Source organism: Temnothorax americanus, unplaced genomic scaffold (genome assembly GCF_048541705.1).
Source record: "Temnothorax americanus isolate GAGA-0224 unplaced genomic scaffold, ASM4854170v1 Scaffold37, whole genome shotgun sequence".
Lineage (NCBI taxonomy): Eukaryota > Metazoa > Arthropoda > Insecta > Hymenoptera > Formicidae > Temnothorax > Temnothorax americanus.
In genome coordinates, this window is record NW_027509515.1 from 176,824 (window position 1) to 195,882 (window position 19,059).

General features: G+C 33.6%; 1 protein-coding gene across 3 annotated transcripts in view; it reads left to right on the top strand.

The window, feature by feature from the left end:
* Positions 1–17,159, top strand: part of LOC143901969 (putative fatty acyl-CoA reductase CG5065) — a 40,005-nt gene extending 22,846 nt beyond the window's left edge. For all 3 annotated transcript variants that reach the window (XM_077414639.1, XM_077414640.1, XM_077414638.1), the window contains 6 exons: positions 8,609–8,925; positions 10,306–10,553; positions 12,774–12,960; positions 13,525–13,710; positions 13,789–14,049; positions 14,136–17,159. In XM_077414639.1, coding sequence (XP_077270765.1) covers positions 8,609–8,925; positions 10,306–10,553; positions 12,774–12,960; positions 13,525–13,710; positions 13,789–14,049; positions 14,136–14,214 — 1,278 coding nt within the window. In that variant the 3' untranslated portion in view covers positions 14,215–17,159. The remainder of the gene's footprint in view (positions 1–8,608; positions 8,926–10,305; positions 10,554–12,773; positions 12,961–13,524; positions 13,711–13,788; positions 14,050–14,135) is intronic.
* Positions 17,160–19,059: the final 1,900 nt, after the last annotated feature.

Below are 19,059 nucleotides of genomic sequence, written 5' to 3' on the forward strand. Positions count from 1 at the left end.
AAGATTGCTGCATGAATATATTCGTTACTAAAATGATGGAAAACATATATTTCCCAAATCTGAGTTCATTGCTAACAGTAAAACAATTACAATAATTAACTTAGACCAGCCGTTGGCGCTGAGCACTAAGTTCCGTCATCTGATCGTCTACGAATTAGTTGCTCGCATGATTATAGTATTAAAATAATTCTCAGACATTGTACTTTAAAAGAATATCACGATTCAAATTTAGTGTTAGCAGCTTAGTGTTGAAATTAATTAATTAATCAATACAGCGCGCGCTTCGCGGATAAACTAATTAATTTCAACGCGATACAGCCAGCACTAAATTCAAATCGTGATATTTTCTTAAAGTACAATGTCTCAGGATTATTTTAAGACCATAATCACGCGAGCACCTAATTCTTTGACGATGCAGTAACGAATTGAAGAGCGCTGCGCGCGCGCTCCATGGATAAATTAATTAATTTTAACGCTATACAGCTAGCACTAAATTCGAATTGTAATATTTTCATAAAGTACAATATCTCAGGATTATTTTAAGACCATAATCACGCGAGCACCTAATTTTTTGACGATTCTGTAAGAAACTTTAGAGCGCGGCGCGCGCGCTCCATGGATAGATTAATTAATTTCAACGCTATACAGCTAGCACTAAATTCGAATTGTAATATTTTCTTAAAGTACAATGTCTCAGGATTATTTTAAGACCATAATCACGCGAGCACCTAATTCTTTGACGATTCTGTAAGGAACTTTAGAGCGCGGCGCGCGCGCTCCATGGATAAATTAATTAATTTCAACGCTATACAGCTAGCACTAAATTCGAATTGTAATATTTTCTTAAAGTACAATGTCTTAGGATTATTTTAAGACCATAATCACGCGAGCACCTAATTCTTTGACGATTCTGTAAGGAACTTTATAGCGCGGCGCGCGCGCTCCATGGATAAATTAATTAATTTCAACGCTATACAGCTAGCACTAAATTCGAACTGTCATATTTTCTTAAAGTACAATGTCTCAGGATTATTTTGGGACCAAAAACACGCGAGCACCTAATTCTTTGACGATGCAGTAACGAATTGAAGAGTGCTGCGCGCGCGCTCTATGAGTTAATTAATTGATTTCAACCTTTTGCAGCTAGCACTAAATTGGAATCGTGATATTTTCTTAAAGTACAATGTTTCAGGATTATTTTAAGACCATAATCACGCGAGCACCTAATTCTTTGACGATTCTGTAAGGAACTTTAAAGCGCTGCGCGCGCGCTCCATGAGTTAATTAATTGATTTCAACCCTTTGCAGTTAGCACTAAATTCGAATTGTAATATTTTCTTAAAGTACAATGTCTCAGGACTATTTTGGAACCAAAAACACGCGAGCACCTAATTCTTTGACGAAGCAGTAACGAATTGAAGAGTGTTGCGCGCGCGCTCCATGAGTTAATTAATTGATTTCAACCTTTTGCAGCTAGCACTAAATTCGAATCGTGATATTTTCTTAAAGTACAATGTTTCAGGATTATTTTAAGACCATAATCACGCGAGCACCTAATTCTTTGACTATTCTGTAACGAATTATAGAGCGCAACGCGCGCGCTCCATGGATAAATTAATTAATTTCAACGCTATACAGCTAGCACTAAATTCGAATTGTCACATTTTCTTAAAGTACAATGTCTCAGGATTATTTTAAGACCATAATCACGCGAGCACCTAATTTTTTGACGATTCTGTAAGGAACTTTAGAGCGCTGCGCGCGCGTTCCATGGATAAATTAATTAATTTCAACGCTATACAGCTAGCACTAAATTCGAATTGTAATATTTTCTTAAAGTACAATGTCTTAGGATTATTTTAAGACCATAATCACGCGAGCACCTAATTCTTTGACGATTCTGTAACGAACTTTAAAGCGCTGCGCGCGCGTTCCATGTATAATTTAATTGATTTCAACGCTATACAGCTAGCACTAAATTCGAATTGTAATATTTTCTTAAAGTACAATGTCTTAGGATTATTTTGGGACCAAAAACACGCGAGCACCTAATTCTTTGACGATGCAGTAACGAATTGAAGAGTGCTGCGCGCGCGCTCCATGAGTGAATTAATTGATTTCAACCCTTTGCAGCTAGCACTAAATTCGAATTGTAATATTTTCTTAAAGTACAATGTCTTAGGATTATTTTAGGACCAAAAACACGCGAGCACCTAATTCCTTGACGATGCAGTAACGAATTATAGAGCGCGGCGCGCGCGCTCCATGGATAAATTAATTAATTTCAACGCTATACAGCTAGCACTAAATTCGAATTGTAATATTTTCTTAAAGTACAATATCTCAGGATTATTTTAAGACCATAATCACGCGAGCACCTAATTTTTTGACGATTCTGTAAGGAACTTTAGAGCGCGGCGCGCGCGCTCCATGGATAGATTAATTAATTTCAACGCTATACAGCTAGCACTAAATTCGAATTGTAATATTTTCTTAAAGTACAATGTCTCAGGATTATTTTAAGACCATAATCACGCGAGCACCTAATTCTTTGACGATGCAGTAACGAATTGAAGAGCGCTGCGCGCGCGCTCCATGGATAAATTAATTAATTTCAACGCTATACAGCTAGCACTAAATTCAAAACGTGATATTTTCTTAAAGTACAATGTCTCAGGATTATTTTAAGACCATAATCACGCGAGCACCTAATTCTTTGACGATGCAGTAACGAATTGAAGAGCGCTGCGCGCGCGCTCCATGGATAAATTAATTAATTTCAACGCTACACAGCTAGCACTAAATTCGAATTGTAATATTTTCTTAAAGTACAATGTCTCAGGATTATTTTAAGACCATAATTACGCGAGCACCTAATTCTTTGACGATGCAGTAACGAATTGAAGAGTGCTGCGCGCGCGCTCCATGAGTGAATTAATTGATTCCAACCCTTTGCAGCTAGCACTAAATTCGAATTGTAATATTTTCTTAAAGTACAATATATCAGGATTATTTTAAGACCATAATCACGCGAGTACCTAATTTTTTGACGATTCTGTAAGGAACTTTAGAGCGCGGCGCGCGCGCTCCATGGATAGATTAATTAATTTCAACGCTATACAGCTAGCACTAAATTCGAATTGTAATATTTTCTTAAAGTACAATGTCTCAGGACTATTTTGGAACCAAAAACACGCGAGCACCTAATTCTTTGACGATGCAGTAACGAATTGAAGAGTGCTGCGCGCGCGCTCCATGAGTGAATTAATTGATTTCAACCCTTTGCAGTTAGCACAAAATTCGAATTGTAATATTTTCTTAAAGTACAATGTCTCAGGACTATTTTGGGACCAAAAACACGCGAGCACCGAATTCCTTGACGATGCAGTAATGAATTATAGAGCGCGGCGCGTGCGCTCCATGGATAAATTAATTAATTTCAACGCTATACAGCTAGCACTAAATTCGAATTGTAATATTTTCTTAAAGTACAATGTCTCAGGATTATTTTAAGACCATAATTACGCGAGCACCTAATTCTTTGACGATGCAGTAACGAATTGAAGAGTGCTGCGCGCGCGCTCCATGAGTGAATTAATTGATTCCAACCCTTTGCAGCTAGCACTAAATTCGAATTGTAATATTTTCTTAAAGTACAATATATCAGGATTATTTTAAGACCATAATCACGCGAGCACCTAATTTTTTGACGATTCTGTAAGGAACTTTAGAGCGCTGCGCGCGCGCTCCATGAGTTAATTAGTTGATTTCAACCTTTTGCAGCTAGCACTAAATTCGAATCGTGATATTTTCTTAAAGTACAATGTATCACGATTATTATGGCATCATAATCACGCGAGCACCTAATTCTTTGACGATTCTGTAACAAACTTTAGAGCGCGGCGTGCACGCTTTGCGGATAAACTAATTAATTTCAACACTATGCATCGTCAAAGAATTAGGTGCTCGCGTGATTATGGTCTTAAAATAATCCCGAGACATTGTACTTTAAGAAAATATTACAATTCGAATTTAGTGCTAGCTGTGTAGCGTTGAAATTAATTAATTTATCCATGGAGCGCGCGCGCAGCGCTCTTCAATTCGTTACTGCATCGTCAAAGAATTAGGTGCTCGCGTGATTATGGTCTTAAAATAATCCTGAGACATTGTACTTTAAGAAAATATCACGTTTTGAATTTAATGCTAGCTGTATAGCGTTGAAATTAATTAATTTATCCATGGAGCGCGCGCGCAGCGCTCTTCAATTCGTTACTGCATCGTCAAAGAATTAGGTGCTCGCGTGATTATGGTCTTAAAATAATCCTGAGACATTGTACTTTAAGAAAATATTACAATTCGAATTTAGTGCTAGCTGTATAGCGTTGAAATTAATTAATCTATCCATGGAGCGCGCGCGCCGCGCTCTAAAGTTCCTTACAGAATCGTAAAAAAATTAGGTGCTCGCGTGATTATGGTCTTAAAATAATCCTGAGACATTGTACTTTAAGAAAATATCACGTTTTGAATTTAGTGCTAGCTGTATAGCGTTGAAATTAATTAATTTATCCATGGAGCGCGCGCGCAGCGCTCTTCAATTCGTTACTGCATCGTCAAAGAATTAGGTGCTCGCGTGATTATGGTCTTAAAATAATCCTCAGACATTGTACTTTAAGAAAATATCACGTTTTGAATTTAGTGCTAGCTGTATAGCGTTGAAATTAATTAGTTTATCCGCGAAGCGCGCGCTGTATTGATTTATTAATTAATTTCAACACTAAGCTGCTAACACTAAAATCGAATCGTGATATTCTTTTAAAGTACAATGTCTGAGAATTATTTTAATATTATAATCATGCGAGCAACTAATTCGTAGACGATCAGATGACGGAACTTAGTGCTCAGCGCCAACGGCTGGTCTAAGTTAATTATTGTAATTGTTTTACTGTTAGCAATGAACTCAGATTTGGGAAATATATGTTTTCGATCATTTTAGTAACGAATATATTCATGCAGCATTCTTTTTAAGTGTTAGTGTCGACCGCGACGGTTCTGTGTTCAATATATAATGGTATATTTAAATAAATGTTATAATCTGTCAACATTTTATCGTTTTTTTAGAGCACTTAATTAGCACTTAATTAGCACTAAATTATAGTGTACTTATCTTCTCTGTAGGACCATTTTCTGATATGGGGGGGTCCAGCTTTATGGCAAGCTGGACCCCCCCATTTTTTACGCGATTTCCTGCTAAACGGTTCGAGCACCAAAATTCGGACTAGGGCACTTAATTAGCACCTAAATAGCACTAAATTTTTGACCTAGTGCGAACTTGATTTGCGCTGGTGGGGGGTCCAGCTTAATAGAGGTGCATTTAGAGCTCAGTTATGCATAAACAAATTTTTTCTGTTAGCCAAATAGGAAGATATTATTCGAGTCTATTATCGTCGGAAATATTGGAATAATTGAACTGCTTTAAATCGAGCTAATTGAGCTAATTTAGACCTACATCGCGTGACATGAAGGGCGCACGCGAGAATTTCTATGGCCTTTAAATTAAGGCACTTTCCCACTACTCGCCATAACACACATATTTATGCGTTGAAGACTATACGAGAATTAAACTCGTTAAAACGAAAATTTTTATGTTTACTTTGTACGTTAAAATATTTTCTCTCTCTTACTTGTTTCAAAAAGCTTTAGTCTGAAGAGAATTTAAAATATATTTGTTTCATATCAGGAACATTCGCTTTTGGATAAGTCTCGGAAATTCTCGATGTACACTAAAAAAAATGGTAGATTTCTAGGTGTCACAACAAACATTTATCGCTATTTTTCGTATCTGCTAGAATGTTTTTTGCCACATATAGAATTTATAGCAGCAACATTTTAGTAATATCTTCTGGAAAATTTAGGTCCCATTGCCAAATTTTAATCACTGCATTGAATAAATATGAGTTTCGATACTATACATATAGTCCATACGTCATCAGGTCGATTCAGCATTTTTATCGAAGTTGATGGCTTAAGTTAATGTTTTTTTTTTATGTTTTTTGGGCCGTAGAACAAGAATCTGTAAATAGATTTTTCGTAAGTCAATGCAATAAAAAGTTATTAACAATTTATTTGTCTAAATTGCCTTAGCGATCAATACATCCTATAAAAAGATGAACTGGAGAAAATTTGTTCTTCTTTTCACGACGAACAAAATGGCGTTTGAATTTTTGCAAAATCTTGATTATTGACGAAAATATGTCAATTTTTAGGTAATTACTGCCTACGCGTCGCGGAGTACTCTAGGCGTGCGCGCTCGCGCTTAATTGTATCGTTAAAACAATTGAAACTCTGAACTTGTCTGAACTTGTCGAACGCGAGTGCGCACGCCTAGGGTACTCCGCGACGCGTAGGCAGTAATTACCTAAAAATTGACATATTTCCGTCAATTATCAAGATTTTGGAAAAATTCAAACGCCATTTTATTCGTCGTGAAAAGAGGAACAAATTTTCACCAGTTCATTTTTTTATAGGATGTATAGTTTAATCGCTAGGGCAATTTAAACAAATAAAAATTGTTAATAACTTTTTATTGCATTAACTTACGAAAAAACTATTTACAGATTCTTGTTCTACGACCCAAAAAACATAAAAAAACATTAATTTAAGCCATTAACCTCGATAAAAATGCTCAATTGACCTGGCGTATGGACTAATCAGCTAGAACAATCTTTGTGAAAAATATAGCTGCCGATCATAACTGTAGCATCGAGATAATATATAACAACACATTCTAGATGTCACTAACTTATTTTTGTAGCTGCAGCTATAATAATTATATAGCTTTTTAGGATACCTATACTATGTATATCTTTATTTCAGCATTTGCCAAGAAAGACGTTTTTTTTTAAGTAAAAACGTATACCCAAAAAACCTTTACAGGTTACAAAACTCAAAATAAACCAATGTTCCACAGAATTAAATTAGGATACCTATACTAAAGAAAAAAAATTATTTGCAAGAAAATGGATTTCTTTGAATTTAGTATCCTTAATTCAAAGAAGTATTAGGTTTCGAGAAACCTTTTATACCGCAAGAGGTACTAAAATTTATACCACGCATAAAGCACCTAAATTAACGTATATTCACAGTTTCAAGAACATCTATAGAAAATCGATTTTCTCTAGTATAAGGACCGGTGAACGTCTTTAAGGGGTAACGCCACCCAAAAGTTTATATCTAAGTTTGGGAATTTTTTGTGGGCAAATGAATAGCTTTATTTAAAAAAACATAAACCACTTTATTGTATACATACTTAACTATAAAAAAAATATTTTTATTAGTCATAATTGTTCAAAATGGCGGCGTACTGGCACAATTCCGCAAAATGCACTTTTCAAATTTGCGTGCAACGCTGTTCTTACAATTTTTATTCAATTGACTTGAACTTTACACACGATCTTCGTCTATATGTCGCGCAGGGAAGTACGTAGGATTTTTGCGAAATATTGAAAACTTTTTTTGCAATCACAATTTTTTAAATCAAATTTTCGACCAAAAAAATGTACTTTTTCTAAAAATAGCTGCTATTTTGAAAAAAAATGGATATTTTTTTTAAACGGCTTCGTACCTTCCAACTTCAATCAATATAGAACATAAAAATTTTTTTATTTTTATTCTAGAGTAAACCATCTCAGAGAAATCTTGCACGCAAAATCATATCTTCGGAAAAAGTCGATTGCGGAAGTGTGCCAGTACACCGCCATTTTTGAACAATTATGACTAATAAAAATATTTTTTTTATAGTTAAATATGTGTACAATAAAAGGGTTTATGTTTTTTTTAAATAAAAGTTATTCATTTGCCCACAAAAAATTCCCAAACTTAGATATAACTTTAGAGTCTCAGGGGTGGCGTTACCCCTTAAGTGTAAAACATAAGCGATATCACAGTATTTGCTAATCATTTAGCTACCTTAGCTAGATTTCTTGCACCCAGAAAATTTTTGCTATATAGGTGCAAAATCATTTTTTTGAGTGTAGAAGTTTATTTTATCCCTCTGTAACTTCATCGCAGCGTATTCACGCCAAATTTCTTATAGACGTAATAGCATACACACTTGTTAAATTAATGTAATATCGATTTCGCACAACCTCGTGTAGGATGTATTAAATATTTTATTCGTAGCTTTATGTCTAAAGTGTCAAGTTGTCATCGAAATGCACGACGAAAGGTCGCGATTGTCGCCATTCTCACAATTATCTCAAATTATATTAATGTTGAACCGTAATTACTTTCAATATTACATATAAATATATTATAACAATTATTGTAAATAACATACAATGCTATTTATTATATATATTTTTATATATATCTAATATATAAAAATAAATAATATTTTTATTTTAGTCTATTCTGTTTTATTCTTTTTATTTTATTTTATTATGTTACTTAATATATACATAATATACGTGTATGAGTATAAATTAACATATATAATATATTTCTATATGTATATAAGTATATAAAATTTTGTGTTCAATATTTTTCCGCGCGTTCCTCGCACTCTTCTTTTACGAAACGAAGCGGTAACGTGCCTCTTTCTCTGTGACAGGTTTTCGACAGGATACGATCGGAGTTTCCGGGCACCTTGAACAAAATCTTTCCTGTGAAAGGTGACGTAGGCCTGCCGGAGCTGGGGCTCCAGCCTGAAGACAGAGATATGTTGATACAGAGAGTTAATATCGTGTTCCATAGCGCGGCCACCGTGCGCTTTAACGAGTCGCTGAAGATAGCCGTTAATCTGAACACGATGGGCACCGATCGTATGTTGGACTTGTGCAGGCGCATGACAAACCTTATTAGCGTCATTCACGTCAGCACGGCCTACAGTAATGCCGACCGACGGGAGATTGAAGAATCGATATACATGTAAGCTGCCAGTTTTAAGCACGCGTGACAGCCGCACGGATAACGCGCTACCGTTTTCATCTCGAGGGTAGATCTTCAAGATCACCTCAATCAAATTATTTTTGTCGCGGAAATACTTCCTTCTGCAATACTGTTAACACTTTATCTACCGCCCGTGGTAGATAAAATTGACATACATTGTCGAGCGATAATACATTATTATAGATGATATTTACAATAATATGTTATTGGATGATCGGTATATTTTGACAAATAAATGCAGTGATAAAAATAATGAATCGGTTTGTCGCCGATTAGTAGACTTCTAATCAATAAGCGCAGGCACAAAGTTTATTAATATCAAGCTTCCGGTTGATAATGCATTAAAAATTATCCCGTTTATATACATTAAAATGTTAAGAATGGAAATAAACGGGTCATAGATACGAGCAAAGCGTTCTTCTTCAAGAACATAATGTCCGATAAGCGGAACAGAAGGGGAATCTAATGACTAGACTATAAGTACATTCAATAAACTAGCTATTTCTTCTTGCAATCTTTCCCTACGATACATATTTAAATTGCGGGTACATTTTTTTATTTTACATGATACAAATTGCATTTTATGTAATCCAGTTCAGTTTACGATAGGATTCAAAATGGTAAAAAGGTATTAAAAAATAATGCTCCTAAAGAAATGCTCACTTTAAATTATCTATTAATCTATATGAATTAATGTCATTATTAATATACTTAATTAATATTAACCTATAATGTGTGTGTTTTATAATTTTTATCCAATTAATCTATCATAATTTCCGATTATCTGCAATAACAAAATTTTATTCATATTTTTACATATCTCGTCAAGTCGATTCTTTAAATGTTTTTCGTATTACAGGACACACGTAAAATTGTAAATAAAATTGTATTCTGAATTCTGACTCGAATTATAAATTGTCGAAAATAAACTTGATACGACTTGAAAAACGTACATTCAAAAAGTTAGAATATAAGTACATACAGGGTGTCTTATTTTAAAAGATCCACACAAATATCTCAGAAACTTTGCGTTATCTTAAAAAAATGTTTCAAATAAAAGTTGTAGGATTTTAGTAGTAGGAGCCCATATTGGGCCCAGTAGGGCCCCAGACCTAAAATCTAGATAACTCACCTAATGGCCCTCTTAAAATCCTACAACTTTTATTTAAAACATTTTTTAAGATAACGCAAAAAGTTTCTGAGATATTTGTGTGGATTTTTCAAAATGGGATACCCTGTATGAATGAGATTTATACTAAAATACATACATATATAAAATTAAGAATAAAATTTTGTCCTAAATTCTGATGCGAATTATAGAGCTAATAGGCGCTCAATCGTATATTGCTAATGTTACAGCACGGAGGTGAGACCGTACACGGTAGTCGATATGTGTGAAAATTTGGACGACGAGACAATAGGAATAATAGAGAAGAGACTAATCGGCAAACATCCGAATACGTATACGTTGACCAAAGGATTGGCGGAACAGATCGTAATGTCTAAGGGAAGCGGCCTACCGATCGCAATTGTACGACCGAGTATAGTCTGTGCCGCGTACCAAGAGCCATTTCCAGGATGGATAGATAATACTTGCGGTATTACAGGTACAATCGTAATTTTATACAATCGTATAAATTGTATGAATCGTAAAGATTATACAAGAGAAAGAAAACATATACATATATGAATATGTGTTTTACATATAATTACTAGCTGGTTACTCGGGCTTCGCCCGGGAGTCGTTTTTCTTAAAGAAGTTCCATAAGGAGTCGGGTTGATTTAAAGACGGTAGTTTAACTTTTACACATGAATAACACATTTTAGGTGCTTAAGTTTTAAACTTTTTTGCTTAACAATGATCACATATTAGGTCAATTTTCAAAATTATTACTTTCGGATGAAATTGATATTCGTAATTTGAATCATAACTAAATGTCTCTAATTTCAAAATGGACCGCATAAATGATTTCATGGATTAAACATGTCGTAACCGGTCTTTTTCTACTCAAGTTTCACACTATTGAGTCATTTACGCTTCTCCGATATTTCACTTACCGATTAGCGACATCATCTTTTGGTTTACCCTGGCGTTTTTTAAGGAATTTTGAGATTGCTCGCTCGCGATGAACACCTAACCTCGATTTTTCACTTAAAAAACCAATGGAAAAAATCGCTAATCGGTAAGTAAAATATCGGAGAAGCGGAAATGACTCAATAGTGTGAAACCTGAGTAGAAAAAGACCGGTTACGACATGTTTAATCCATGAAATCATTTATGCGGTCCATTTTGAAATTAGAGACATTTAGTTATGATTCAAATTACGAATATCAATTTCATCCAAAAGTAATAATTTTGAAAATTGATTCAATATGTGATCATTGTTAAGCAAAAAAGTTTAAAACTTAAGCACCTAAAATGTGTTATTCGTGTAAAAGTTAAACTACCGTCTTTAAATCAACCCGACTTCTATGGAACTTTTTTAAGAAAAACGACTCTCGGGCGAAGCCCGGGTAACCAGTTAGTATTTATCTAATATAGGTAAGATATAGGTAAGATATAGGTAAGATTATCATTAAAAATTTTGATAAATAAAAAGAAAAATTTGCACATTCAAGATTTTGCAATCTATATAGATAATATACATAAGATTATCATAAAAAATTTAATATTTAAAACACATCCTTACCTTTTTCCTTTATCATACTTCTGCTTTCTTTCTTTCTCTCTCTCTCTCTCTCTCTCTCTCTCTCTCTCTCTTTCTTTCTCTCTTTCTCTCTCTCTTTCCCCCCTCTGTCTCTTTGTCTTTTTCTCTCGTTTTAACTGCAGGTTATTGCAAGAAAACTGCAATACCTTACTTTTAATAATTATGTAAGTTTTTAGTCATTTGCGAAACGAACCTCGCAAGTTGAGACATACATATGAAGCATGCCACACATAAGACAGGCGAACGATATACCAATCACCATTTATACTAAGTGAATACATGAATACGGTATATTCGAGATCTTGAATACCAAATCATTAAAAAAAAGATGTTTTTAAAATACAATTTTATTTATTCAATTTTAAATTAATAAATATTTTTTTATATATGAAGCGTTTTAACATTCAAGTTATTTTTTTATTCTTTTTTTTTGCTTTTATTTATTCCTTTACTCATTCCTTTATTTATTCCTTTATTTATTTCTTTATTTATTCCTTCATTCCTTTATTCCTTTATTCCTTTATTCCTTTATTCCTTTATTTATTTATTTATTTATTTATTTAATAACTCCCCCTTCCGGGGGGGGAAAGACGTAGTTCTACGTCAAAACTACACACTCTATAGCACTCCCTGGAAAATTCTATACCCCTATTTCATATATTTGTGGCAAAAATTCGGTCCAATATAGTTTTTAAGTTATTAACGTTCAAACACATACACCCGTAAGAATTTTATTAGTATAGCTATACATATATAAAAAATTTTTTCTCGAGTTATTAAAGAAAGAATAGGCATTTTACTGTAAAATATTGAACGACGATAGGAATAATAAAAAGAAGAGACTGTACTTGTTTTACTGAAAAAGTTACCGGAAAAATTCAATAAATATAATTGATTATTTACAATGTTTGTTGCTATAATGTACACTTAAAAAATGTTTTAAAATTTTCTTTTACAAGTTAATACATTCTTAAATTTAACGAGTTATTATAACGAGACATGAGAGTTCTTGAAAAACACATGCAGATGGAAAGGGCGAGATTAATCAGAAATTAAATAATTTTCTTCCATGTCGATATCAGCATACATGTGTCACATTTAATTGTTTACATTTAATAGGTATAATGACGGAGATCGGAAGAGGTACCGTTAGAAGTATCGTGTGTAACGCAAAATTAGTGGTAGACGTTGTACCTGTCGATTTTGTTGTCAATACATTGATCTGCGCATCTTGGCACAATGCCATGCAACGTACTGACACGATAAAGATTTACAATTGTACCAGCAGTACAGTAAATCCGATTACGTGAGTATATGCAGCAATAGACATGACAAAACATTTAAATAAATGCATGTGTGCGAGCACCCGCGCAACTTAATAGTTTTTCAGGTTGCTAAATACTAATCTGATATGTCAAAGTTAATAAATTCAATTTAAATTGCATTAAAAACCCTAATCCTCTACTTAAATTGTAATAAAAATTTGAATATTTTAAAATTTTGTTTTCGCTATCTATATATAATCAACTTTAAGAGTTTTAATAATTTAATTTAAAAACATTTAGTAGACTTTTTAATGGCGTATGTGAATCGCAACTTTGATGCAACAGATCCTATTTTATTCACAAATTTTTTAAATCGACACAGCAAGTTTTTTTTAAGGACTGAAAATCCTAATATGACACAAATTTCCTAATATGACAATCACAAATTTTTCAAAATTGTGACGATAGAGCAATTTGGCAAACGGCATCGTATTCAACGTCCAAAAAGCTATAAGACGTATAATTACTCTCATTTTTGTGCATTTTTATTTTTGTTGAATAGTGTTATCATCTTGTATACGTATATGCATATATGATTCTTGTAGATGGGGCGAATTTGGATATCTCGTGAGGAAACACGCCATAGAATCTCCATCGAAATACGTGATGTGGTATCCAGGTTTCACATTTAGGACAAACAAATTTATTCACGCTATCATAGTGGCCACGTTGCACTTTTTGCCTGCATTTATCGTAGATCTTATACTGAGAGTTCAAGGATGCAAACCCATGTAAGTATCTCCCCTCGGTTTCACCGCGTGGCAATTTTATTTATAACGATAAATTTAACGCGCGTCGTTTCCTTTCAGGATGGTGAAGGTGGCCAAACGGTTCGAGCGCGCCGCCAAAACCGGGGAGTTCTTCGCGATGAACGAGTGGAAATTTTATTCGGGTAATATGACGAAATTGGTGAAATTTGTAAGAGCGTCGGAAGATTGTGATAACTTTGATGTAGATATTAGAAACGTGGATTGGGACATGTACTTGCATCAGTACATGTTAGGAATCCGAAAATATATCTTGAAGGACAATCTAGATACGTTAAACAACGCCCGAAATCGATTATCGAGGTAAGTCTTCCAATTTTATTTTTATCTTGCAACTTTTAAATTTGCAATGTGCTGTGTGCGGAAGAAATAAGTCGATTGTATTGCAGGTTGTACTGGATGCATAAGTTTACCAAAATACTCAGTATATTCGCGTTATTAGGATTAATCAAATGCGCCGGTCGGTGATGCCATCGAGAATCTGAATCGCGACACGCGCGATCCGAGAAACGCCGCAGAAATATCGTGAAAGGAAATATCATGAGAAAGAGACATGACTCACGCTTTATCTCTCGAAGACTAAGATCTTTATCAAGTACTAATATACTAATTAAATCAAATATTAACGAGAGAGAGAGGAGGTATTTTGAAAAATATTCGGATACAGGATCCTACGGATATTATAGAACTTTTGTTTAAGGTAGTTGTATTGCGACAGTATTAGTAAAAAATAATGGTCACACTGCAATACGATAATGTACGGAAAACTCTACTTATCTGTGTAAAACTTTTGACTGAGCTTGTACTGTTTTTACTGTTTTCACTCGCGTCAGTAATGTCAGTATACCATCGAGATTAACTCGCGACGCTCGCGTTAGTACGCTATCGAGGTTATTTTGAATAAATAGAAGAAATAGAAGCGAAAATATCTGTTGAACATTACAAAGGAAGATTAATGAAAAAAAAAGTATTAAAGAAAAGACTTAAAGCTTTAGCGGCACTGTCTGAACTACATATATATCTAATCTTCATATGCGCAGTGTTGCAAGATTTTTACAGGTTAGCTGTCGTATGCGTCCACCGCTATGAGAAATTGTGTAGGGGAGACCGGGGCTCGTTGGCACAAGAGGCAAGTTGGCGTTGCGTTCCGTTTATGTATTTATTGCGAAAAATACCATGAAAAAGTTATCACAAAATATCTCTTTTATGACATAGGTACTTCCCCCAAAGTTTTATTTAAATCAGATAAGTATTACAATAAAAAAAGAAAAAAATCTGATTCAAGAGGTGGCAAGTAAATTTTTGAGCGTTACAAAATATCGTATTAATGTTCTTCAGCTTGAGAAGTAAATCTAAGTAACGTATTATTAGTTAAAAGAAAAGTTTCTGTTACTATACGACATGTTATTTTGAGTAACAATATTAATTTATTATAATAAAATGACTAAAATATAAAATCATGTAGGGATGGGGCATGTTGACATATGTAGAAATGGGGCATGTTGACTCATATTACGGCACGGCGCACGCTTAGCTTGACCTTGCTGTTGCCGCGCGCGTGAGACGTGTGCGAACATGTGATTCGCGTTACAATGCTGATAGAAGCAAGAGAAGCAGAAAATGTAAGTAAAATGATAATTAATGAATGTAGTTGTCGGTCGATGATTACAACGGATATAATCAACGGAAGACACACGCACAGTCTACATGTCAATCTAACCTCTATACACAGAGAGGTTAGATTGACATGTAGACTGTGCGTGTGTCTTGCGTTTTGCGAACTGTGGCCAGTGTGGCCTACGTAGACCGGGCTTTATATTTAATATTTTTATGAGCCTGTGTGTGTGTGTTCACACGAGGTGTTTCGGGCCTCGGGTGAACAGACTATATTGAAGAAAGCTATATCTGAAATAGTTTACAATTGCTTTTCTACAACAGCATTTTGCTCGATCATTACAAAACAACTTTAAAAGATACAATCTTTATCGAGAACATATCTGCTATATGTTTTTTATTTTCTATTACGTTTTCATTAATTTAACATAGACTTCAACCTTACCTGTAGCCCCTGTAGCCAACTTACACCATGATATATGTCAATTTGCCCCACTATCGGGGCAAGCTGGCTACAATGCAGCATATTCGTATTTCACTTATTACAAAGAAACTATACAGTATACAGGATCGTTTCGGACATGAAAATGTAGAGAAAGGTTCTCTCTATCATATTAGCACTGTTTAATCATGATAATTAGTTGTTTAAAAACTCAAATGCCAAAATTGTGAAAACGGTGCCAACGAACCCCGGTCTCCCCTACTTTGTGTAACAATTGCTTCAAAACTAAATAGATAAGGGTCTTGTACTTTTGTAAGAATATTTTTACAAGTCTCTTTTGTCATCTCTTTGTTTTTCATTAAAATCCTATGAGTAGTTTGATCGCTACAATTACAAACGTGATATAGGAAGCCGTTTTCGTCCTACGATACATGTAAAAAGTGCTGTTTGATTTCCATTATTTCAACTTTGGTATAGTCAAGCTTTTTCTACTTGCACGTGTGTGTAGAGCGTGTTTACATTAATATGCTGTTCAAATTTTAAAAGATTCCTATGAAAATGGGTTTTGTGACACAACTACCTTAAGACTTTTTTCTTCGTATATGTGTAACTTCACACTTTCCGCAATATTAAATTAGCTTTGCAGAGCTGTTTCGACCTCCTAACGTATGATTGACACGTATATAAAAAAAAATACGTGTCGATTTTCAACTGTTCAATATATTCAGAGTACGTGTTCGAGATGATAGAATTAGAGACAAGGACTTTGAGCAAACGCTTCTTTGTAAATCCGCATCGAAACATCTTTTCTGTCAATAGTTACCATGTTATTGCATCAATCAAAACATAGTAATGTGTATTTTAAACATATAAATGCAAAATATTTTTAATGGTATATATCAGAAAAATGTAGATTCTTCATTATACTGAATAATCACTATGTTTTGTATTTAAATTGTTGCGATCCGACCCTTATATGATAATGTTAAAATATTAATTGTAAGATAAAAATCACATCTCCGAGCGCTCACAGACCAAATGTATCGAGCGTGTCACGTTACATATGCATATGCGAGCTAAACTACGCATAGTACAATACGAATAATCGAAGTTCTTAAATATAATATCGTTACTTGCGAAGACTGACTTTAATCAAACATACTAAAACGATATATAAAAAAAAAAAAAAGAGAAGACCTACACTATTGCCTTATTAATTATTATCAATATCAAAAAAAAAAAATTATTTTTGCTAATCCATCAGATATTCTAATTGCCATAATTAAACCAATAAATTGTATTAAACCAATATTCGTATTACCCTCAGGAACGAATAAATTTGTTCGTAGTAAGAATGCTGAAAAAAACTGAAATATTTTTTAAATGCTCATATGTTACGTGAGAAATGATTATCGTTTATCCTTTTGTGCGAAACCGAACGAAGAATTATAGGCATTTATGATACAGCTATTACGAGCTTTGTTATAATTCGTATCAACTAATTATGCTGACAAATTGGTTTATGCACGAGAAACTAAGCAAATTTTCTAAAAAAATACGCGGACATAAATGCATCGTATGTATATCTATATACAATATGGCGAATAAATATGAATACATTTGGATTTCACATATATATATTTGTAGTTTGATTTCTATGTGGAATATTAATGTACATACGAGATATTTCAGAAATATCGATCTTTCGTATGTAGTTTATGTATTGCGTTAGTAGACACTTTGATTTTTGTTTGACGTATAACAAAAATACGTATTACGTTAGTAGACAAATCATTGTTGGTTGAAAAAAGACTTTATTCGTTCGCAAAATATGGCATCGTATAAATATAACGTAATAATTTTTGTTAATTCTTGAGACAAATATTCAACGCATATACATAAGAAAATTCCTGATGAGCGTATAAGCTTTCAAGTAAGTACCTAAATTACTTTTCTTTGCGCGTAATAACATATCGTAGGTAAGCATAGACAATGGAATACATTTTTATTAAGTAATGTCTACTACTAAAACTATGTTTTATATACTTTAATGTGTATATTGTATATTGTTATCATGTATCAAACTTGTACAAGACTTGTAATTACATAAAACATATTTGTAATTAACATCTGACTGTTTCGTTTATTCGGGCGTGTATCATAAATTTTATGTATGTTAGTAATAAATAATAGTTTAATGAATAGTTCTTGTAGAATATTTCAATAGTTTAAACGCACATCTTTTAAAATTCTTCAAATATCGTTAAAATTAAGCAAATATACTCTGGTAAAAAATAACATAAAAGTTGAAATGTACATAATGATGAAATGTCTATAATGATCGTCGAAGTATAAAAAAATAAGGTAATTATGCAGTATAGGGGAAGCACCTCCGATGACCTTGACCTTGACATATGTTGTCAAGGTCACCCTCCTGAGTGCCCTTCAGAAGGTTTTAGCCGTCGCTCGTTTTTTATTAAAAAGTTATAAACAAAAAAAGTTTCGAAAATATAGCAGTTATTTTAAGTACTGAGAGGCATAAACGACTAATATTACGTTTTTCTTTAAAGCAGAGAATAATTTATTTCGCGAGAAAGTCGCTGCTTTACCAAAACACAACATTTAAAGCAGTAAATTGTTGATAAATTGAAATTTTTTTGTTAAAGCAGAGAATACATGCACCTATATATGCTATATTTTCCGAACTTTTTTTGTTAATAACTTTTTAACGAATAGCGAGCGACGGCTAAAACTTTCTGAAGGTCACTCGTGGTCATGACCTTGACAACATATATCAAGGTCATTGAAATCGGTGAGGTCGCCAAACTTTTTTTTGTTAATAACTTTTTAATAAAAAACGAGCGACGGCTAAAACCTTCTAAAGGTCACTCAGGAGGGTGACCTTGACAACATATGTCAAGGTCAAGGTCATCGGAGGTGCCTCCCCTATACTGCATAATTACCAAAAATAATAAGAGTTGTAATTAAGCATTTCTCGAGACCTTAAAAAAAATCGTCAAAGTTATAGAAAAATATATTTCGACAAGAGGCAACACAAACTAAATCCAATTCTTTAAATAAAGTGGAAAAAATAAGAAAAAGCAAGAGTTGTGCAAAGAAAAAGTTGCCTATTTAGGACCAAAATTTGCTTGTAAGGGAAATGTATGAAATCTATTTATCTTTATATTTTTGGGTCTGCTGAACTCAAATATGAAACTTAAAATTGTTCAAAATACAGTGAAATTTGTGAAAATGCA